General features: G+C 32.2%; 1 protein-coding gene across 1 annotated transcript in view; it reads right to left on the bottom strand.

Annotated features, from left to right (window-relative positions):
* Positions 1–26,426, bottom strand: part of GABA-B-R1 (gamma-aminobutyric acid type B receptor subunit 1) — a 615,543-nt gene that overhangs the window by 66,199 nt on the left and 522,918 nt on the right. The window contains exons 6-8 of the mRNA XM_085946509.1: positions 19,219–19,389; positions 4,434–4,650; positions 1,789–1,957 (exon numbers count right to left, since the gene is read on the bottom strand). Coding sequence (XP_085802635.1) covers positions 1,789–1,957; positions 4,434–4,650; positions 19,219–19,389 — 557 coding nt within the window. The remainder of the gene's footprint in view (positions 1–1,788; positions 1,958–4,433; positions 4,651–19,218; positions 19,390–26,426) is intronic.

Below are 26,426 nucleotides of genomic sequence, written 5' to 3'. Positions count from 1 at the left end.
TGTCTTTCTTAGTTTAGTCGTCGACAGTCGTAATGTCGACAGCCGTTGACACGCGAGCTGTCTCATATCAAAATTAACTTTACGACTCAAAAGTGAAAAGCAATTTCTTAAAGGAAACTAATTTTAAAAGTCACAACGCTCCCGAAAGGACGTTTATTGTACTTTAGTGTGCAAGTATTTCGCAGCGATAGAATGGGGGTTTTTTTTACAAGAAAATATATTAAATTTATTTACTGCACCATATATACATGGTATGTAGAATTTGTTAGTCAAATTTTTATTCACATCAGATTAAGTTAAATCAACAGACGGAGTGTTCCATATAGAATTTCTGTGGAGACAAAATACGCAAATTCCCAGAACTGACTATAGACATATTATTCAAATTTATTCATTTATATAAAATAAACATTACGCATACGTTTTATTCGTTCAACATACAAAGAAAAACAGGTGATGATATTGTATAAATACGATGAGATAATAATAAAATATTATAAAAACATCGGTGTGTGTACTTATGTACGCGCGTTAGAAGTTATATAAAAAAACAAAAACAAAACTTGTGATAAACTAGATTCTTTGACTAGCTCTTAATTATCTTGTTAAATTACACACTCAAGAAAAAGGACCGCTTATTGGAACGCCGTTGGTTTATTTCTATACACTTATATTACTAAATTATATAATGGTTTTCTCGTTGTTTTTATTTTTAAAGTACCAACTGTCACTCTGACGTTTAATCATTTGTTTACATAAGGAATTGCAAATGGCCGAAAAATAATAAATTCGCTGCTTAGGCAACGGAACAATTCTAAACTATAATGTTATACTGTGTAATCGTCACGATTGCAGTACCATACCGTGGCGTAAAGGTAGTGCGTTCGGCTGATAATCGAACAATCGGTGGAGTTCGAATCCAATCGAGTGCGTTTTTTTTCGTGTGAAAAAATAAATTATGTGTTACCAAAAATACACTCTGATCTGATTTCCCAAACACTAAAAGAAGTATAACTTCAATTAAAGTGATTTATTTTATTTTTATCATTTACTTTACAATCTGATTCCGATAGTAGCCACTTCACGAAGTAATGTATTCTTTTCCGAGAAATTAACGTTGAAACTTTAAATTGAAACTTCGAGTACATTATATTAAACTGTTTGGAAAAATGATTTCATATTGGAATACATAGTAATACGTTGATTAGTTTGAACGAAATTTCAATCGGAAATCTTCATTTGCGAACAGTAACCTGTTCGCATTGCATTCGAAAATAATCAATAACTAGCACTATCATCGTAACTCGCAATCATAGTCGGCCTTGATGTTAGCCATTTGCTCAAACTATTAGTTACATGCCCTGGTATTTATAGGTACATCATTCTACAGAGGCACCATAAGCGACTCGCGGGAGTATTAGAATTGTTTTCTGCAATGCTTGTTTCTATGCTGACAAACAATACCACTACAACTGCATAGTGCTTTTACCGTGTCCATAGTGCCACTGTATACTGATTTACCTATACTAACATACATTGAAAAAAATACGTGTGTGAATTTTCTAGACTTTACGGTTTTATAAGCAGACTCATTTCCACTCGTCCACCTCTACCGAAATATAATACAGTGTAATAAAAATTATAGTGATATATAATATATCACTATAATTTTAATATATAAATATCAATATATGTATATATATATTGCTCGTAGTGGCACTGTAGAATGATTCCAATATACTTGGGTTGACAATAATAATCTCAATAAGTACATAAGTAAATAATTACCTGAAATCTTCTGAAGTCATCCCTGAGATGGTCGGCTGATGTTGGTTCTGGTTCCACATGAGCGCTTCGGTGGTCAAGTGGCCCTCTGCAGCTTTCCTCATCTGCTCCGCTGTGCACTCCACGCCTTCGCGTTCCAGGTTCACTTCAAACCAGTTGTCTTCGTACCAACCTATTCAAAAAATATCATTGCATGATTTATGTAGAATCATTGAAACAAAACTTTTTACAAATATTTGTAACATTTTCATATATTTGATGTCAAAATAACGAAGCCACAAATCGCAGGATAAAGAATTGAAGTTAATGGGTCCACCCCACCCCCCCGTCTTAATAGGGCGTTTTACGGGACTTTATGTTTGGGTGGAAAGCACCACTAATTTATATGCCTAGGAATGTTTCAGCGCATCTATTCTATACACAAGACTGCTTTCAGCAGCTACGGCAGCTATCTAGGGTAGGTTTGTATCGAAGTATTACCACATTGTAACAATTACAATAAGTTATTAGCCGTCTAAATAGTCGAAACTTTCTATCTCGCTCTAAAATTGACCACAGCCAAAAGAGGTGCTGTTAAAATATTGCACTTATTGTAACAATTACAACTAACTAATTGTAATTGTTTCAATAAGTGCTAATACTTCGATACACACCTACCCTAGATAGTCTTGTGTATAGAATAGATGTGCAGGAGCAGTATGACGCCGCAAATGCTGAGTATAACAAAATTTAGGTGAATACTTCAGTGATGGTTCAGATATGGGAATATTACCCGGAGGAGTGTGCGCAGGTGTTGCATGTCCATCAATCCGCGCCATCGAGTTGTTATTTTTTTGATAGTACCGCGAATTGATGGTCGGCCAGACCTCCGCATCCCTCGTTCCATGAATGACATGACGTAATACTCAAATTAAGCCCTTACATATAGTTATACTTTAATGTCATCATTGGGTCTATTCTATATTTATCGACCGCCAAAATGATAAATATTATCAAACTTAGGGTAGGTTTGTATCAAAATATTAGCACTTATTGTAACAATAATTATAATAAGTTGGTTTTTATTGTTGCAATAAGTGCTATATTTTAACAGCACAGCATCTATCTAGCTGCGGTCGATAAGTATAGAATAGACCCACATGTTACGGTAAACATAACTACTTGTTTATGGGAGTAACGAGTGAATTTTCAGTTATATTTGCAAAACCTTTAATCTTATTCTAAATTAAAAATATATATTACTGGGCCGGTGGCCGCGCGGCTTAGCGTCGTGGGTCCCAGGTTGGAATCCTGGATCTGGCAAATACACACTTTTTTCAATTTACGGATTCGAGGGATTGCCATTTATTCACAAACAGCATAGTAGTTTAACATGCAGTACAATTATTATTGTACTACTCTAATTCGGGAATCATCTGGATTTTTTTCCAATTTATACTATTTATTAATGCCAATTGTCCCAAAAAAAAAAACAGATGTTCATTTTGTAGCAGGGTAACTTACCTAACCCCACATTTTCTTTTTGATACGCACAAAGTATTGCCATAACGAAGGCGGAAGCCATCTATGGTTGAACAATTTAACCATGGAATTGCGCAGATTGAAATTTCTTCTACTGCGCACGAATTGCATTATTAAATTATTATTACCGTTATTATTTCCGATTGATTTTACATGAAGACTATTATATCGTTTTTCATCGCTCGGCGTCGTTCTAATTATGTCATATTTTCTATTAAAACTATCAAACTTCACGATTATGTGGTATGTAAGTATGTTTATAAAATTAATTATAATTTACTAAATACAAACATTATTTGTAAAATATATTTATTGTGAACTATTTTGCAAACATAGATATTACGTTTTTTGGTAGCAAAAATAATACCATATCAAATGTTTATTTTTTAATATTTATGGCGCTGGCGTGTTACGTAAAATTGGGTATATTCAATAAATAACGATATATTCAGAGTGAGTTCATTTTTGAATAAAAAATCGAATTATTAAATTATATGAATACATAGGTAGGTATAATTTTTGTTTCCTATTATTTAAATTAGTTTACAATAAAATCATTTATATCATAATATGCCCGACAATCAAATCGTGACATGTCAATATTTCGACATATCAAGGGAGGATTGGTATCTAAATATAATAAAAGTCTAAATGATTATTGGAATTTCAACATGCCATGATTTTGAAAGGTTTCCAATTTAATTTAATTAAATGGTGACCATATTTGTGTATAACGATATGAACTTAAAATTTCATGACAATGTCTTATTCTAATAAGAAAATTGACCATAATAACTAACAATTTTTTTTACGACCATGTCCGATCCTAATAGGATCATATGGGCCTCCAAGAGTAGAGGTTTGTATTAACAGATTTTTTTTTTTTTTTTACGAGAAATGGATGTCAGCCACTTGCTCAACCTATTAGGTCCATACCCTGACTCACACACAAATTGAAAAACAATATGTGTACTTGCCAGACCCAGTATTTGATCCTGGGACCCACGGCGCTATAGTCCAACGCTTAAGCTGCGCGGCCACCGTGGGCGTCACTATCAATTACTTTCTACAAATTTTATAGGGCATATTTTAGTTCAAAAGCTCTAAATGTAAATAATATTGCTCACCTATAAAGAACCATACGTATGAACTGCCGTATAGTTGATGTTTATACAAGTCGCAAAGAACCCTTCTAGCCGCCACCACGTAGAAGAGACCGACGATGATCCTCGCATCCTGTCTCCTGAGGTTTCGGACTGCATCACCAGGGTCTGATAGGAAAGACTGCCTCGTCACTATCTCGATACCAGCTTCTTTGCAGCGTGCTTCTAAGTCTTCGACAGTCTAAAAGAAAAAAAAATACATTTTAGCGAATTGATTGAGTTGCAACAACGATTATAATAGTTTATAATTTAACAAAATCCAGCCTATTCGCCACTTTGTGTCGATTTGTAGTAGTAGATCATGGCACATTATAAAGACTTCGATTCCGAGTTTCTTAAATTCCCTAGAGAAAACATTTTTCGGCCGAAAGAAATAAAAATAAGAGGTTTTTTCTCGAGATTAGTGAAATAATAAACCAATCTCGCAAATAATGAGAAATTTCAATATCTACTATGGAATATAAAACTGAAATTGTTCAGTGGCAGTAAATTATTCTCTTCATCTGGTGTAAAAAGCCCAAGGATTAAGAATAAACATTAGATATTAAAATACGATTACAGACTGTTTTTTGAGTCGATAAATATTTAGGCTTTAACATTATAAATAATATTATTCCGTCTAAGAATTAAACTTATAAAATTATACAAAGTTAATAATTTTATTAAACCATGAATGCGTTATAACGACTATAGAATATATCGATCAATTAATATATTATCTGTTTAATGACCAGGTTCAGTATAATAATTTTAATAATTAAATATCAAAGTATATTAAAATTTCAAAAAAAAATCCCTTGAAAATGTTGAGAGGTGAAAAAATTTGGCCGTGAATACTTAAGTAATTATATTTTCTAACCTTTTATAAGGGGACATAAATTATTAAAAAAAAAACTTTGCTAAATCTCGCAAACTTACTAAGTAGGTATGTCGTCTAATTAACGAACGAAATGTGAAAAAAAACTAAACACAACAGAAATAAAAGTTTGTTCTTATATTATTAAGGGCAAAGGTAAAACTTGGTCCTTCAAAGTTGATGTGAACAAGAATTTAAGGGAGTGGTTGTATTAGTGCTCCTGCGAAGCCTACTTTTTGTTTCGCCCGTAAGTTGTTTGTTTTGTTTTCTCTTCATGTACGTAATATTTCGCTTCTTTGCTCATTATGAATAATATTTTACTTGTTTTTACTTTCTGGTACAAATTAGTTTTGTTGAGAAAATAAAAATGTATTTTAACTTTACATAATTTTATCCCCAGTACGTGTAATACATATAATGTTTTTAAATATACCATGTAAGGGTTAATTACTACTCTGTAATATTATGATATTGCTCTAATTTATTTCAGACAGTAAAAACAACAATAAAAAATATTTATTTTTAAAAGTCTCTAGTATCCAAGGTTTAGATACTGAATACATACCGGATCCCTTCAAAGATCAACGTTAGAATCATAATTATATATGTATATTATTAGTAGTTAGTAATGTGCAGTGGCGAAGACTCTACCTTCCTTCTTAAGAAAAATATTTTTTAATTGCATATTTTTTTATATAATCACTTGATTATAATATAATATATTATAATATAAAATAATTTATTTTGCCAACGAGAGATGCCGTATGTGTAGGAATGATTTAATACACAGATAATAAAATTACAAAACCATCTGAAAAGGTTTTAAAAAAACATACCACAGCGCGCCATCTGTCTTGACGTAAATAAAGGTCGGATTATGTTTTAAATAATTCTCAATTTTTGCTTAGTCTATCGAATATTGTATGAATAAGGTAAGCTCCGATCGCAGAGCCTAAAACGAAATAGTTAATAATTAGATAATTAAAAAAAATCTATGGTGTTTAATCGAATATTAATAAATATGGACTTTTTTTAAAAATAAGAAGAACTTTTATCTAATGATTTTTGAGGTGTATAAATGTTTTGAAAAAATATGTAATTTAAACTGATCGCTTATTTTATGTCGTCAGTGAGTTTTTGAAGTTTCATTAAATTAGTGTGTCGTTGTCATTAGTGTGTTCTTCTGTTCTGTTCATTAATAGTAATATCGTACTATCTTCTTATTTCTCGTAAGTAGGTATATCTGACAAGTGTGTTCATTTTATCAGATCTCCACAGCCTACCTCTTTCCAAAAGTCACCCTTCGTCACTGGTAATGTGTCAGAATATAATGCAGATGCAAATCTTATTTGATTTCGTAATTAAATGTTTGACATATGGGTAAGAGGAGTCGGGCACAACGATAGAAAACCAAGTCGAAAAGTAAAGTAGATGGCGAATCTATTAGTCCAATGCAAAAAACTAGTTTCTGATACCAGTATTTCCGTTCAAGAAAATCAATATATGTGTCGCTAAATTTCAAAACCCGCTATAACACTTTTTTGAAATAATTAAGATGAAAAAAAATGGATTCATTTTTAAAATCTCTTCACGAAAATTTTATCGCATCTTTTAAAATCCGCTATGATTGACTGTCATTTATGAAACAAAATCATTGTGTATATCAATTCCCGCTACATAGTATACTGATACTGTAATATTCAAAAACCTTTTTAGTTCAAAAAGTTTTTATGGATTTTCTCAAATTAATGAAAAAGTGTTATAGCGGGTTTTAAAATTTAGCAACACATATAACTTTGTGCTGTTTTCAAGTCTAAGACAATAATTTAACTACTACAACTAGTGTAATTTAACTGTGTGACTTATTGTGGAGCTGATAAATATTTTAACAAAATTCTTGGGTCGTGGGTTCTATTAGATTTCCAATGCATGTGCGTGTCGGTTTATAATGTTGTGGGTCCCAGGTTTAAATCCTGAGTCTGGAAAAATACACATATTGTTTATTAATTTGTGTTTGAAGTGAGAGTATGGACCATATAGTTTGAGCAAGTGGCTAATATCCATTTCTCATAAAAACAAAAATCTGTTTATTCAACCCTCCACTCTGTGAAAGCCTATATGTAAAATTGGACATGGTCAAAGAAGAAGAAGATGTATTTTGACAGTGGTGATTTACAGTAGCGAGTCATGAAACTTTGAGAGGAGAGCTAATGCTTGCGACAGATTTTTCAGAAACGAACGCATAACGAGGATGAATCTCAGTCAGTCACGTAGGCTCGATGCCTCAAGAGAATCTTTGCGGCATTATTTTCAAGCCAAATGCATTCCGGCATTCAGAAATAACACTAAACACCATCTATATGGTGCACACAGTCCGATAAATACTATGGAATGTTGGCATACGCTGAGAAAACACAAATACACTAGTGGGTTAAGTATAAACAACACGGAGTCTTCAAGAATCGGTGGGGGCTGTTTTATTTCTTGCCAGCATATTACATACTGTATACTTTGGGACCTTGCAGGATGCTAGAGTTCGATATTTTTATTGATGAAAATGCAGACGAAATTGAGACTAATAGTCTCGCCACGTTTTTCAGCTAAATCGAAATAAATTAGTACGCTACCCTTATCATGGCCCCCACAAGGGGGAGTTGACAGGGCTCTAGCCTAGGGGCCCGGGCTCAAGGGGAGGCTGGCGGCATGACGGGTCGACCAGATAAATGAGAATAAAAACAATGATAAAATTTCGCCTGCGGTGCTATTCCACTTCAGGTTATTACCATTTTAAAATATATGGTTGTACGCTTAGATTATTAGATTATGGAAAAAGTACGATGCAATTTTTGGTTGCTGTGTGTTGACATTCGGCGACTCTATAATTCTGTGTTAAAAATCGCTAAAAATACACTGAATTTTATTTGATCTCGAATACCATTTGGTATTCCACATTCATACCACAGTAGAGCGTCAGACGGCCTTTAATCTTAGCGATAGGTAGGGGGGACGCCAAAGATCCTGGCCTGGGGGCCCGCTTCAGGATGTGGGGGCCATGACCCTTATAGATAAGAAAACGCAAGAATGGTCGCTACTTGATGCAAGGATTGCGAGTGGCAATACAGCGGAAAGCAAAGATAAATACACACTTTGTTGTGCTATATGCTCCGTCTATCAACGGAAATGGTAATTTATCATTTAGTTGCATGAATAAAACAGTAAAAAATAACGCAGCCACGATTTGAATAAAGCCATCAATTTTAATGCGTAATGTGATACTAAAAATTGAGCGTAAATTTTTTTGATAAATTCATATCGATACACTGGACAATCCACAAAAAAGTAACAGAAGTTTATTGCCGTTCAGTATTTTTTATTGTTGCTAAAAAGCCACATTCGATTCATTTGTAAACGAGAAATCCAACAAAAAAAACTCCATCTGTTCGCTAACCATACAAAGGAAATATAAGGTTTTTTTTCATTGGTACGAAATACCTTTCCCCCATAGTAGGGGAAGTTGAAAAACCGATACAAAATGTAACTCTCCATACATAATATTATCATAGCTGAGCGGGAACAAACTTTAATATCCGGGCGGCTGTAAGTCCAGCATTTAGGCTTTTTTTGCACGTTCTGAGGTATACGTTTTCATTTTCATTGGGTATTAAAGGGAAACCCCCTCTTGCAAATAACGCTACAATAAGCATTTTATTATTTTTTTTATTACCACGTCAAAATAAACTGAAAATATTGTTATTTAATGTTTTTTGTATCCTTGGCACATTTTATTATCTATTACTTTCAGATTTCGAGAGGAAATAAAAAAATAATAAAAGATTAGAATGGATATATAAATTTGAGAATAAATAATAACAGGTTTCTTGTGTAGAACATTTTTTAAAAGTTTATATCATTAATTGGTATTCGCCACAAACGAAATTTATAAAAATGATACTGTCCACTGAAGATAGAATACATGCAATTTTAATTGATGCAGTAAGTATTTTTTAGATTCTTTTTTAGCGACATGGGTTTTGCCTTTCAACAAATTCCAATACCTGGGTAGATCTTGTAATTATGAATAATATATTTTTACGAAATTGTATAATGTTTTTTCTGTATAAATAGTAAATAAAAAAATCGGTGTGTATACTTATGTACACGCGTTAGAAGTAATACTTCTTTAGCGTAACAAAAAAAATAAGCCGTTACCTGAGTCTATTAATATTGCAGTGGATTAGGTTGATGAAAACATACGTGATTCGCCTGTGTCTCATATAGCACATGCTAATTTGTAATTTAATTATTGTATTGGACGAAAACTTATCTTTGCCATACAGCGGTTATAATCGATTCAGAACATGATGAATTAATAAAAAATCAAATTAATATAGTTTTTAATAATTTACAAACATAACATTCGCAAAATTTATTTATTTATTGATATATAATTTTAATCATAAATAAAACTTACAGAAATATAGCCTCAAATCTTGATATACAATCTTTACAATGAAAAATAAATATACACTCCAATATAAATAAAGTTTTATGAATATAAGTTAACAGTGTAGAATGACAGTCTCCAGAAATTTGTTTACAAACATATATATTTGTTAAGACACAATATTGGTTATGTTTATAACACGTGCTGTTTACTTGTATTGAATGAATAATTAAATGACACTATGCGCGTGCGCATGTACCCTGGAGACCGAAATGAATATAATCATAATAATATATTATGTGTTGCATCGGCGCGCGCAACTTCGTCACACGCCAAAGATACACTCTGATCTGTTTTCCAAATGCGCCAAAAGAAGTATAACTTCTATAATCCAATACGTAAGATTGAATATTATATTAAATCACAGAGATACATAGGCTTGTATAATTATAAATATGTGTTATAGACTCTTGTATGAGAAGAAAATTCCACTGACTAGGTTGACGCTCCTTCATTTTATAGCGATTTTGAAAAGCGATGTACGCTTAGACTATAGATACATCTAGACACCACCCGTTGCATTGCTAAATGAAGCCGCGTGCCTTGCGTTTGGTTTGTGGGCGAGCGAACGCATTCGTCGACAAATGTTCGAGACCATAGACCATTTCGCTAGTGCTCGCCCAAAGTGCTCGCACTAGACGCTCAAAATTAAAATATAATTTTCTATTTTTTTACGTTATATAGTATTTTTAAGCGGTCAAAATGCAACCATTAGGTAAAGATATCCATAATTTAAATTATTTTAAAGAAACACTAAGTCACTGATATTAAAATATATAATAAAATACAAATAAATTATCACGAACATGTATCAACTTACCTATGAAACGTAATACCATCTTCTTGCTTATCAGTACGTCTACCACATTTTAAGACAACACACAGAACCATCTTTTCTACTTAATTAACTAAAAATATTTACCATTGACTTTATGTTTAATACAAAAAATATCAATTTTAGCAACTCAAGCTCGCAAGCTATCGACGCTATGTGAAGCGTTTCGCCCCGATTTGATGGCGATACTTTTGGAAACTAGCTCACAGATATGTAGACCTTTTATTTTACTCTAGCGCGTGTCGTAGATATTGTAAGGGTGCCGAATACTTTCTCACTCGCACTCATGCATCGTTTTTGTTCAGGCCTTGGATGTACGCATTGCTGGTATCATAAGCCATCAGGTACAGGACGCATCGGTTAACTGATGTAAATGATACCTTATGCGTATTCTACGCTAAAGCGATAGTATACGTGAAATAAAAAATGAAAGAATATGTGAATAACAAGGAATATTCATAATTGCCATCTCCGAATCCATTGCGTCCTTGCTTTGTATCAAATACATATTGGAAAACAAAATCCAATTTCCAATAATCTGTGCAAGTTTCATCAATATGGAACTAACGTCTTTTGACAAACATACATACAGTCAAATTTTATTAAATAATATATAGACAAATAGATAACAGTGGTGAAGGGTGCGTGTGGAAGGGAGGTAGGCTGTAATAGGCAACTGGAAAAAAATCCTAGGGTACCCATATTTACGGAACTTTTCGTTTCATATTCGCTGCCTAGGCAATGGAACAATTCTAAACTATAATATTATACTATATAATCGTTGCGATTGCAGTATCATACTGTGGCGTAAAGGCAGTGCGTTCGGCTGATAACCGAACAATCGGTGGTTCGAATCCAATCGAGTGCGTTTATTTTTGTGTGAAAAAATAAATTATGTGTTTATTCTCAAAAGTATTTTTCAAAATTATATATGTTTAATATTAATATTCTTATAAAATTTATATTTTTATTTTATATAGGTATGTGAAGACAAGAATATTAATTTTGCAAAATAGTTATTGATGACCAGGAATATAATACAATATACAACCTTATTTGAATTAAAGGAATGTGATATTATTAGTTTTACAATATTCTAATAACTAACACTGAATTCGTTTGTTGATCTCGATACCTACGCCTTAACATAACCCGATGGTTAATCTATCGTGAACACATGGTCACTGAATAAGCCTCGTTATTTGTATTGTATTGGTGTCGACAAACGGATATAAGTGATGACATTTTCATGGAAGTGAAAATAATATATTGCAGTAAGAATCTATCTCAGTAATAGACAAAATGTATACTCTCGTATTATTATTCTGAAGATGACTTAGACTTACTTCTCGATATAACAATCATAAAAATGGCGATGTCAGACTTCTTATAAAATGTAATATTGCTATGTAAAATTATGATAAAAATTTTGTCGAAAACTTGAAAATATTTTCTTCTCAAAAAAAACAACGCAAATTGTTAGGTTACAATATTGGTCCGTCAGTGTGATCGCCTGAGTTTCGAGATTTATGGGGAGTCAAATTTTGGGACACGTACAATAATATAATATTATATCTGTCGTCTTTGGTCAACTTATATGGTATTACAAAATATGGTGATTTCTGAGTATCCCGACCTATGTCTCTATTTGATCGAATAATGATAGTAGACGATTGATAGATATATAATTAAGTTACTTCTTTTCAATTTACGATGGAAAGTTTGAGAAGCGCATTCTAAATTGCATTATTTTTTTTGGTTTGTTTATCTTACATTATCTTAATTACTAACCAATGTCAGGATGTCTCCAAATTTTAGTACAAACATATGTCATTTCCCTCCATTTTCGAAAGTGAAAACACGCTGTCACTTTTATTCTTTTATTGTTTTCGTCTGGATTCGGGACTTGGAGGTGGACAAAAAACACACCCGAATTGTGACCAGAAACGACGAGTTTTATTTGGGTTAATATATACTAATAGTTACATTTTTAATAATTTATTTTATGCGTAGCGCGAGTAAACAATGTTTACTGTCTGGCCGTTTGCGCGTATTGTCCGCCATCTTATGTTTTGCCCCCAGCGAGAAGCGTTGTCGAAAACGGCGACAATGGCGACGTTGCAGATATTTTTGAACGGTCGTGATCTACAGCATTGCCGGCTTTATTATTATTTATTTTCGTGATCAACCCTTACTATTTGTTGGTTTGATACCGATTTGGGCCTTTCCAGATTCACAGAGACATCCCCAAATGGGGACAATTTGGGAATGTAACACATACTTGCACTAGCTAATAATTTAATTAACTATTTTATTATTCAACGAATAATTCACAGGATTTCAGAATGTCACATTCTTTTATTGAGTATAATATAAACTTTCTAATAGAAAAAAATCTTTAAAAAAAAATATGCCTGGCGGGATTACATTCCACACCCCTGGGATTCGTGCCCATGTGCTTTACCAATAAGCTATGTGCGTCACATCATATTACATGTATTAGTATATTTTTGTTATTGTCATGTCAGTTATTGCAAGTAAAAAAACGAATAAAATCTTTGACAAAATGACCTATTTATTTTTTTATTTACATTTTTTTTGTTTTATTTTGTCCTCGATTAGAAAAAAATAGTAATGGTAAGTCTAATTATAGACCGCGTGGAAAGAAGGAAGGACATTAATTTGTTAGGTTAAGTTAGGTACGACGTATTGAAATACAGTACACTTTCAGTAATCCGCCCCTCAATTATCCGACAACTACTATAATCCGCCGTCATTTTTACTAGTTGAAAGCACAAAATCAAGCTCTATAATTAGCCGGTATTCGATTGACAAATTCAGTAGTCCGCTGCGTACAAGTATACAACGCAGATGAGACGGGTATATTTTGGAAACTTCTCTTTGGTAAAACGTACGTTCATCGCAAAGAAAGTAATATACCAGGGAGGAAAGTGCCCAAGGACCGCATCACAACAATTGTGCCGTGCTCTAATGCAACCGGGACACACAAAATGAAGCTTTTGGTCATAGAGAAAGCCAGGAATCCTAAGCCATTCAAGAATATCAGCCTGAACAACTGGTAGTGTCAAGTGATTTACTGTTTAATGTTTAGTTAATAAACTTAGTTTACAGATATGTTTAATTTAATAAATACTTACTTGATTTTTTTTATTAATAAAACAAATAATTTCTCAAAAAACTATTTTTACTAAATACCTACCGGTTTTAATATTTACCATATTTTGTATATATGCACTATAGTCCGCCGCTTTCACTAATTGGACACATGTCTGGTTTTTGGAGTGGCGGATTACTGAGAGAGATTCACTGAAAAACTGTCAAAACACCAGAAGATAATATCGTCTCTGTTCTGGCAGAACACAGTAACTGGAGAATACTAGTTTTGAGTAATTTGACTTGTTAAAATGTTTGAAATGGTCTATCATGTGAGTTTATTAAGTAATCGTAAAAAGAATGACTTTAAAATAAAGACTGTTTATTTATTGAGAAGGTTTCCAGACGGTAAAGTTTGAAATAAGGAACATTTTGGTATAACTAACTCAATATGTCATTTTTTCGAATTAGTGTCTTCTGCCAGAACAGTGACGATATTTTCTCTTACTGAGGAGTATCTACAATGTACACAAGCATCTCAATTCGCCCTTTTATTGAAGATTGGGTTGATACGACTGAGGGATGGATAGAAAACATAAAATACAAGCTTAAGTATCAAATGGCGTACGTAAGACTTCAAAGAAAAGATAATAACATTCTATGTGATGTGTTGTTTTTTTGTTTGTTTCGGCAGAGCTCAGCTTTCGACTTCATCCGCGCGCCTCCATAAACATATTGTTTCATCGAAATACTTTGGCATCCGAATGACTTTTTATAGCGTCACTTTATGGACTTAAATTTTCAATATTACATTTCCTTCGATTGATTTTTTACGACGCGACGTCCCCCGCAAAGTCTTCGGTATTTTGCGGATAATTTTAATAAAAGCGAACAAGGAATAAAACTTAATACGCTTCCCGTGAAACGAAACTCGGCTATACGAAATTGCTTTTCGGTATAATAAAAAAAATATGCAAAAATTGTAAAAAAAAAAATGTTACGCCTGTGGAAAACTAGACAGACAATACTAGACTAGGTATTATGCAAAAATCTGAAAATTGTGAAATAAATAATACGTAGAATTGATAAAAAACCATTCCTTCCTTTTTTCGACGTTTCTGGCTCGTTGCAGAGGTTTCTCTCTTGAAAATAGCATCTGTAACGATACCGAAACGTCGAGAAAAGAAGAAGGAAGAACATGCGGCGACAACCTAAAATTTGTAGTTATAAAGTTGTGATCAAATTGAGGTGAACGTCGCCTATATGTCGCCTACTGTCACGCTGTCGCGGCGACAAATTTAGTCCATTGTTTCTTTCACCAGCTTTGTAAATTCACTGAAGAACGACACTGATGAATAGTGTCAACTAGGGATTCCAATCCCGGGATCCCGAGCTATTTTCGATACCTATGAATCCCGGGATTGATAAACATAATCCCGGGATTTCGGGGTTGATTTTTTTTTATCAATTGATGGAAAATAAAATAAATGCGAAAATAAAACAGAAAAAATACTTTTAATAAAAAATAACTAAGTACATTAGAAATAAACTGAGTTTGAATGAAGTTTGATTTATACCCATGTGTAGGTTGCCGATTCATTTTATTTTTTCACATGAATTATTAAAAATGAGAAAGATTGGAAAAAAACAATGCTTCGCACTATTAACAAAGTAATTCTACCATGATATCATACGTTTTACGGCAGTTTCATATTTGGCTGACTAATTTTAATTGATGATGCGGAAAGGCCATAAGTACGCCATGATTATTTGCTTTACTATTTTAAATCTCGCTAATCCATTCATTATGTCTTTACTATCAAAAACAGCAATCTCATATTAAATTCACATTATTATTTATATTACAATATTATACTCCATTAAACTTGTGTATTTCCAAGATTGAACGTATACAATATTAACAATAAATGTCTTAAATAGTATAAATTATACTAGATTTATTTTTGACCGATTTTATCAATGTTATTTGTAAATATAAAAATTTTATGTTAACAATGGAAAAAATGCCAATCCCGGGATTGTCAAATTGTAATCCAGAAATCCCGGGATCAGAATTTTGGCTCGGTATTGGATTCCCTAGTGTCAACTGTAATGTATTAGTAATTTGAATTATTATTAATTATTCATGCTAATTTCAATTATTTTAACAGTTTCTACGTGTGTGTACGTTAAAAATATTTGCGATATGACAACATTCTTATAGAAAATACATATTATTACCAACCGCTAAACACAAAAAAACGTGATTTTAACATGACAGTCGAAAAGTGTAGGCATGTAGAAGATGATAATAACGTTAATTGAGTCCTGCAAGTGTTGATGCAGTGCAGTAGAGGTGACCTCATTGTTGTTCTGGTGATTTCGGAAGATTTTTCTAACTGACAATGTTCGTTTAAAGGTTCAAAATATGCTACGGGATGAGAGAGTCAGCCTGATAACATTTTAAACACCAAGAAAAACGACAATACATACCTTTTCCCGTAGCGGGAGCTTACTGTGACGTCACTTGATAGTAGACGACATGCACCATAATATATTTCGCGTTTACGATAATATGCATGTACTTTATTAATATTCAAATCATGAAAGGTATGTTTTCAAATGTCTCAATATCACCTTTCCAATTTTGAAATATGTACATTATGTATTTTGATACCATTTTATACAAGATTTTTAAAACAAATGAACTCAGCTTTTACTGTCATTTACAAATTAGTATTACCAGTAGGCAGGTAATATATAATTCCATTTAAATAATATATAATTTGATTTAATACATGGATAGCAAGTCCTACACTACACCGCATTTGCACAAGTAAAGAGCAGTAACGGGTAGCCAGTAAACATTGAAATAATACGCATAGTGTGTTAAATAAATAATTACATGATAAAAAGAACTTTTTATATACAACGTTTTTAAATTTTCTGTTCAATTATTATGCTCAACTTGTACTTGATATGAACTAAATAAAAAACAAACAAACAAACAAATATAGAATACTGAAATGTCATTTTGATGTCCATAGTAACGCACGTATATATAATATATATTAATAATTTAGTTGCTAGGACCACCCACTTAGCTACCAATAATAGTGGATTGGATTACGGATTTCTTCCGAAATAACTTTTCATACAAAACAGAATTAACTGAAAATGAATTCAATTCTACTTAAAGATGGCTAAAAGTATTAAAACATTGCATTGGCATCGTGTTCTAATATATTCTAAAAGTTTCAAATGTCTAGTTAGTCGGAAAGTTAGTAAAAAATCGTTTGCAAGATTTATACTGGATAAACAACCACCGGACAAATAAGAATTCAAGCTAATAAAAACGTTGTTAAAAAAAAAAACGCCAGGGTTCAAGCTATGACTGAACCACATATTTTACGTAAAACGTCACACCGATAAGTTGAATGTTTGTGTTATTTTTTTTGCGGGTGTTTACATATTTTAGCTGCTTGAGTACGAAAGGTGAAAGAAAGACATTGATTTTTACACGATTACCATTTAAAACAAATTCCTTTGTATTCATATAATGTTTTCTTCACTGCACTAGTGAAATATCATTGAAATCGACGCGAAGTATTGTGAATAAATATTAGCAATGATACAGTCCAAACACACTGCGAGCGTCAATGTCTCAATGTGCATCGAATTGTAAGAAATTTTATGTAAAAATATAATTTTTCATTAAATAATCTCATATGAGAATTAAGTGTGAGATGCAGAATAATTGTCGCCGTTAAAATAATCTAACTACAGATGCTTAGTTATACTTGATTGCCATAAAACGTTAGAGGGGCACACTTGTGCTAGAATTTAGTAACGCAAATGACAGCCCTCAGAGTAGTATATAATATATTGTGTACGGATTTCGAACAACTATGCATTATAGTTTTGTATTAATTTCGTTTGAATTTAAATAGAAATTTAGGTAAATTTTATTTTGGATATGAATACATAACATTATGAAACACTATTCTTAAATTCTATATGATTGACTAAGTTGAAAAATTGATTTTAATAATCAAATTCGCATCATCTTATTATTATGATGGGTATAATATTTTTTGTTTAGAAATAATATGGAAGTACTTATGTACGTATTGATTATTAAAATAACTTTATAATGTAAAATATCGGTACAGTATATTCAATTGTAGCTTAAGGGGGGACGTGCGCCGCGTAGGTCAAAATTGAGGTTTTATGGTATTTTCAAAGCATTACCCTGAACATTTCTTAAACGTTGCAGATAATCTATTTATTGACCTAAAAATATTTATTATAGGTAGTATTTAAAAAAATTCTACATTATTTTTAGGTCAGTAATTATTATAAAACAATAATTATTTGTAGGATGTTTTATCATATTTGAATGGTTAAATTAATAAATATAAAAATCTTCACCACTGCACATGGATGTACTGAAATATGACTATATTCTAAAACATTAGAGGTTTAAAAGAATACTATTTTATGTTATAAAAATACTTTATGCAGTCATCAAATGTTTAAAATAAATATAAAGGATAATAAGGCTTCAAAATTATATAAATTGATTATCTATAACGTTTAAGGAATGTTCAGGCTAATGCTTTGAAAATACGGTGGGAATGTGGACCGTTAAGCTAGAAACCCCTATTTACAATTGCTTTAATTTTTGTTTTAAAATATACATTATTTGTAGACCAATAAATTTTAACCAATTGTATTGTAACAAATACATCGACCATAAATCGAATTTATTTAAAAAAATAATCAAGCCAAAATGTTTAAAAAATTAAATTTTACAGCAGTGGCGTCGTAAATAAATTTTACAATGCCCTGTAACAATACGACAGCAACTCTAAGCAGCAGAGTTTCCTTACAGTCTAATAAACGCCACGATCATTCCATAAAAGAACTGGTACACACGAACTCGTGTTTTTGTTCCTCCTAGAAACCGTAATAATATAACCCTTTCGTTGAAATAATATTTCCTCGCTGGATTTTGTGTATTTACACAGCGAATGTTTACACATCTTGTCATTGTGGGGGTGGCAATAGATAGTAATAGGGAGTATTACGAGGAAAGAAAATGGCACGGAGTATAAGAAAATGTAGACATTAAATATATATTTTGGAAACTGGCCTGAATATAGATGAAACCTTTCTCTGAGTCTTTATAATAGTACTAAAATATTATCGATACATTATTTTATAACTGAATTACTCGCTACTGATTTATTTATCATTCCATTACTTAAATGTGATAATTTATATTTAAACAGTACAAATATCCCTACAAGCCGAACATTAAATAATTATGATATTTCTTACCCAAAAATATGAAACTTTGTCTACACAGATGTTATAGATACGGCGAGGCATTTAGTGAACATTGCAAAGGAAAAATATGATATTGAAGTTAACTGACCGAAATGAAGACCTCTTCAGCCTGCTGTAGAATAGCGACCCTCGACCACCCGAACCGTCTCATCAGGGTGATTCTGGTAGGGTTGTGGACTGTGGCTGATGGATGGGTTCTGAAGAGAGTGGGGAATCTTCGCCGATCAGACAGAGCTGGAGAACTCGCACCATAGCATAGCTGGAAACAAAGAAACACAGATTAGTAATTAGTGAATGATCTAGCAGTAGACTTTTACATACGTCTATTATTATCAGCGCTCGAAATGGAAAAGTTCACGAACCGGAGCGCTCGACAATTTTCTGAAGATATTACATAGTTATCAAATTTTATGTGTACTTCATAAAAATAAATGTGTTACATTTTCTATTACATGGCCTATCTAGCTAAGACGGTCAAAATATTTTTTCCACGAGATGGAGCGATAATTTTATCGATGTCACGAACCGGAACGGCGCTCCGGTGCGTTCCGGTCCATTTCGAGCCCTGATTATTATAGATCTTCTTATAATAATACATGTCGGAAATGACACATAAATTTAGTTATTTACAAATATTTAATTACTTTTAATATGTATTTGAGTAGGTACACGAACCCCTGGGCCACTCTTGGAGGAAATGGGGTGATAACGTCAAAGAGATGCAAAAAGGTTGAATATTACCATCATTGGGTCTATTCTATACTTATTAACTACTAAAGTGATAAATATTACCAAACTTAGGGTAAATTTGTATCAAAGTATTAGCACTTATTGTAACAATAACGATACGTTGGTTATAATTGTTGCAATAAGTGCTATATTTTAACAGCAGCAAGAGAGGTGCTGTTAAAATATAGCATTTATTGCAACAATACAACTAACTTATTGTAATTGTTACAATAAGTGCTAATACTTTGATACAAACCTACCCTAAGTTTGACAATATTTATCACTGTAGCGGTCGATGTGTATAGAATAGACCCACAGGAGAAAGAGAGTTCGAGATAGATATTCTTGAATGATGGTTATGTAGTCGTCCGTGGACCTGTGTAGTCGGTGGCGCCAGCTTAACTAACTATTGTGAAACAATTTAACCTTGATATTGCGACGTTTTATTCTACTGTGCACGGCGAAAAATACTTATTGTTACCGTTGTTATTTCCAACTGCTCTTATATGAAGCATATTGCATCGTTTTCTCTCTTTCGGCGTCGCTCTACTACGTCATGATTTTTTTGCCAAACTATCGAATTCATGATTATGTGGTATGATTGTTACTATGTACCTAACTATAATAAATAATATAAATGTTTATAACTATGCAGGTACTTACTTTACGTACAAAAATTTATTAAAAGTTCGCTTCGACCGGAAATCATTTACTTTTAATAAATTATATGTAAATGTATACAATAGAAAATGTAATCTTCAATTAATATAATATTTTGTTAATAACGATCAGATTCAAATTTGTTCACTTATTATTAGAGAGACATTGTCAACTAATACAAAATACATGTTTAGAAATATTTACACATACAAATAATTGAATAAAATATTATAAGAATAATCAGTGTTAAAAATAGTACAATTTAATTGATTATTTTGCCTGGCAGAATGCATTAATAAAAATAATTACAAGATAAAAAGGACTTTTTACATACCACGTTTTTAAATTTTCTGTTGAATCATATAAAGTTGACAATTCTATGTAATTAATAATTTAGGACAAATAAGGCAATTGTCAACAAATCATCTTTTTGCTATTTTGCAACAAACAAACAAATACAGAATACTGAACTGTCATTTTGATTTCCATAGTAACGCACGTATATATTAATAATTTAGTTGCTAGGACCACACCCTTAGCAACCAATAACAGTGGATTGGATTACGGATTTCTTCCAAAATAACTTTTCATACAAAATAGAATTAACTGAAAATGAATTCAATTCTACTTAAAGATGGCTAAAAGTATTAAAAGAATGGATTGGCATCGTGTTATGATATATTCTAAAAGTTTCAAATATCTAGCTAGTCGGGAAGTTAGTTAAAAATCGATTGCAAGATTTGTACTGGATAAACAACCACCGGACAAACAAGAATACGAGCTAAGAAAAACTTGGTAAAAAAACGTGGTAATAAATACCTACTTCTTGCTAAAAAAAGGAATACCGTCAAGTAAATCTAATTAATATGAACTACTATAAAATCAGTTACAAAACGATACAACTGAAAATGTTTCTTTAATTAAGCAGACAAAACTGGGCGTGAATGTTATTGAATGACGTTGATTAAGTGCTAGATATTGTATTTATTTTACCATAATATTTTCCCTCCAAGAATTGACAGTTAACACCGTTAAATTAAGATTTATTACCAGCGAATATTATGTTATACCTTTAAATAATTTGATTACTTATAAGGGTTGCCACTCAACGCAAAACACAACTCATTCCGCCTCGGCAGCAATACAAGTCAACCGAAAGTAAATGCGTCCGCAAACTTATTAATTGCCGAGTAAAACACCTCGTTAGAGTGGTGATATTTTATTTAAATTTAGACGAGATGTGATAAGCTAATCAACTAATGAAGCATTAGTCTTTGACGAGGCGAGGTAGGTGGCGCTCCGATCGGTGTTGTTTGCCGCCCCCTCATTAATTACGCTCCGGCGCGGTGGCGGGCTTTACGTTGGGGTGGGCCTGTTTGCACGCACATGGCACGTGCTTTTCGCTGCTTGTGTGCGAATTGAATGCGCTTGTGTGTGTATGTTTCGAGATGAAACTTAAAAAAATATATCATTTTGAGTCTAAACGTTTGAAGTATACGTACGGACAAAGTAAAGGTAAATCATTGATATACTACTAGATGAGGAGTTCCCATACAAGTGTCATTTTAAAAATGTACCACAAAAGAAGATATTACGAATATCGTCTTATAATATTTCCTTGTAGGTATAATGCGTTAAAACCGTTAACATGGATTCCCGAATTTCACCCGTATTGCACTGGCTGTAAAACTAAATTTGCGTTCTTGGAATAGTGACCCTAAGGGTATCTGCAACCCAAAGCTTGCAATATACCAAAAATTCATGTCTGAGCGGACAGAGTAAGTCGTCATGCGCTGACTATTAGTTAGAGTAAGATGCAAGCTAGATCCGGCTTACTCATAATTATTGCCAGGTCGTTTTCGAGACAAATATTAACGGCCCACGTGCTCGTCGTAGGTCAAAATTGAGTTTTTATTGTATTTTCAAACCATGATCCTGGACACTCCTTAAACGTTGTAGATAATCTATTTATATAATTTTGAAGCCTTATTATTCTTTATAGTTATTTTAAACATTTGATGACTGCATAAAGTATTTTTGTAACATAAAATAGTATTCTTTTAAACCTCTCGCTCTAATGTTTTAGAATATAGTCATATTTCGGTACATAACTGTGCAGTGGTGTTAAGATTTTTTACATTTATTAATTTTCAAACGCATTTATAAAACCATTAGTATAATTTATTACGAGATAATTTTTGTAAAATATTCACGATAAAAAATTATATTGATAATCTCTGTGATCCCAAATTTGACAAGAATTAGGCATTTTATTATTCAAAAAATCGGCAAGATTAACACATTTGAAGATGATTCTAAAGATACTTATTATAAGCTATTTCTTTTACCATTCAAATGTGATAAGCATCTTATGAATAATTATTGCTTTATAATAATTATTGACCTAAGAATAAGGTAGTGTTTTTTTGAAATACGCCATTTCTTTTGTCATTCCCCAGTGGTTAAGCTACAACATACGGCCGTAGCCATACATTGACAAACTATAATTGAAGTAGGGAGTAAAATGATATTGACGCGCGTGTTGAAACTAAGACAGTGGAGGGAGTGGTGATTTCTCTTGATGTAGGTAATAGAGGTTTACCAGATTACCATAACTGTCAAAAATTATTAATAAAGATTATATTGTTTACATAGTGTGTTGGAATAATTACTTGACAAATGCAAGTATCAGATTTACACGTATAAACCAATGAAAATATGTTGAAACACGCGCGTTAACATAATTTTACTCCCTTCTTTAATTATAGTTTGTCAATTTATGGCTACGGCCGTATGTTGTAGCTTAACCACTAGGGAATGACAAAAGAAATGGCGTATTTCAAAAAAAACACTACCTTATTCTTAGGTCAATAATTATTATAAAGCAATCATTATTCATAAGATGTTTATCACACTTGAATGGTCAAAGACATAGTTTATAATAAATATCTTTAGAATCATCTTCAAATGTGTTAATCTTGCCGATTTTTTGAATAATAAAATGCCTAATTCTTGTCAAATTTGGGATCACAGAGATTATCAATATAATTTTTTATCGTGAATATTTTACAAAAATTATCTCGTAATAAATTATACTAATGATTTTATAAATGCGTTTAAAAATTAATAAATGTAAAAAATCTTAACACCACTGCACAGTTATGTACCGAAATATGACTATATTCTAAAACATTAGAGCGAGAGGTTTAAAAGAATACTATTTAATGTAACAAAAATACTTTATGCAGTCATCAAATGTTTAAAATAACTATATAAAATAATAAGGCTTCAAAATTATATAAATAGATTATCTACAACGTTTAAGGAGTGTCCAGGATCATGGTTTGAAAATACAATAAAAACTCAATTTTGACCTTCGACGAGCATGTCCAAATGACAAACAAAATCACAGAACTAGTAATATAACAGGTCATAGTGGAACCAGCAAGGTATCAATGCACGCAACGGGTTCCGGTATGACCTGATTGATGTATGGCTGAAACTCCTCCAGTTGCCTTTACACTCGAAGAGTGGGGACACTTTCAAATCCCACTAATGCATTATAATTATAAGCGCATGCCGAATTCGCAACTGGAGTTTATCACGCCTAATAAATGTTAGCTAGTCTCCAGGCATCCTGCTCGCTCACAATCTATAGCAGGTCTTGTCCTGCACTCCAGAAACAATTCCTTGGGCGAAGGCGATTCGTTGGTGGAGAAATAATGTCAGCATAGAGCGGGAATTTTTCGTTGCTTCAAATTTTCTCATAATACCTCAATGTGACCATGTTTCGACTTATTAATGCCCATATAAAATAAATAGTTGAAGTAATGAAGTTTTCTTGTAGGATTTATAACGACATTAATTATTGGTGGCGACATTCTATAGATTATACATTTAGGCCCGTTTCAGACGAGACACCGGTGTTGCGCTCGATATAATATAGGACGCCTTTGTATTCGAATAAAGGAGCCTTTGTATTATGTTTATGGACGCCCAGAGCTAATGAGTCAACGCATAATTTTGCGTTATAAATTAGAAGATAAAACTGGCTGTGGTAATAAAAACAAGTGTATCGGCGGCTTGAGAATGTAGCGGCCGACGGAAAAGTATACAGGACACGCGTTGACTCATTAGCTCTAGGACGTTCATAAACATAATATAAAGGCCCATTTATTCGAATACAAAGGCCTCCTATAGTATATCGAGCGCGACACTAGTGTCCCGTCTGAAACGGGCCTTAAACGTAATCAGTTATACTGAATCATTAACCCTACCTACTATTTCTAAAAACAGAAATGAGATACTCTGATATAATAATATACGTGATATTGATATAAATTACAAACAAAAATGGTATGCTTGCACGCAACACATCAAATTTGATGTGAAGTAATCGGCCTTTTTTATACAGCCATATCCATACTAATAATATTATATTAAGAACCGGAGTGCTGTGTAAAGGTAGAAAATGAAGAATTGTGGTATCTTTGCCAGCTTAGCTTAGTTAATATGTAAACTATATAGGAAAAACCTAGATATATGAAATAATTATAACATTTAATGGCCATATACTTACAATATAATATTAATACTATAAAAGAGTATCGTTGTATACTTAAATGTAATATTAAAATTGAAAATTACACCTCATTTAGTACATCAAATAATTAATGTCCGTGGTTATAGTATTTTTTCAAATTATTATTTTGTCAACACACTTATAATATCTTTAATTTTTATCAAATTTAACAGATTTCAGTCAAATATATTCGCTAAATTATTCAATTTAGTTTGTAATCGACTTGTATTGTATTCTTTGAGAAATTGTAACCTTTTGCGTTCCGTATTTGCCTCAATATATATATAGATATTATGACAGTTTTATGTATGATTTTCTGAATGTCTATTCTTTCCCAACCAAAAAATGTTAAAATTATTATCAAAAAAATATTTTTCATTGCCAAATATGATTTTATTGAAGCACATGGATATTTTTGGACATGTAAAATTACGTTAAATTATCAAGCCATATTTTATAATATAAATTAATAGTTAAATTTTAATATTTGCGTTCATTTGATTGTCCACCGTAACTCTATTCAGTAGACTTGACTGGGAAAACAGTGAAATCGCCATTAACGGCGAACACAGTCACCTGTGCTTTGCCGACCACATTGTTATCTTTGCGAACAATTTAAATGATTTCTAGAATGGGATGCAGGAGTGCTTACAAATTAAATCCGCAAACTAGGTTTAGATATAAATGTCTCGAAAACAAAAGTAAAGATAAACTGCTTTGCTGAACCAAAAGCGATCGTTACCAATGGCACTCGAATAGTGCAGGTCAATAATAACGTCTATCTCTCCCAGAACCAAACTGTCTTGTAACGCATTTTGGGTATCTAAATATTAATTTCAAAAGTGACTTACCACTGTGTCTTAAGCGTAAAGTATTCAACCAATGTATGCTAACATGCTTGTGATACGTGGTGCCTTAAAGTAAGATAAATAAAAAAATATGGCAAAAAACATATTTTTTGTGGAAATAGTGAAAACGTTGATCAAAATACAAATATTTTAAAATAACAGACAAACGCTTAAATTTTATCAATATTCAACATTTTTAAGACTGTTCATTAGTCATAAAATGATCCACGGTCCTTTTGTAACGCAATAATGTATGTAGAAATCCATAATATTATGGTATGTTAAATATTGATTTTTCGTTTATTAAATCCAACTTTGTCATGCTTTCTTGAAATTTGTAATCATGTTTTTGTAATTTCCTAAGATGTTGAGTCAACTTCCAAATGAAGCATTCCGCGGTTTCCCTATCAATCAAGTGCCTCTTCTGTATACAAAAAAATATTCATTCTTATTTCAGATGAAAATTAGTGATGCCAG

Source organism: Rhyacophila brunnea, unplaced genomic scaffold, assembly GCF_057557595.1.
Source record: "Rhyacophila brunnea isolate RB1 unplaced genomic scaffold, BYU_Rbru_1.0 scaffold_2, whole genome shotgun sequence".
Taxonomy (NCBI): domain Eukaryota; kingdom Metazoa; phylum Arthropoda; class Insecta; order Trichoptera; family Rhyacophilidae; genus Rhyacophila; species Rhyacophila brunnea.
This window is presented reverse-complemented; position numbering and strand designations above follow the sequence as displayed.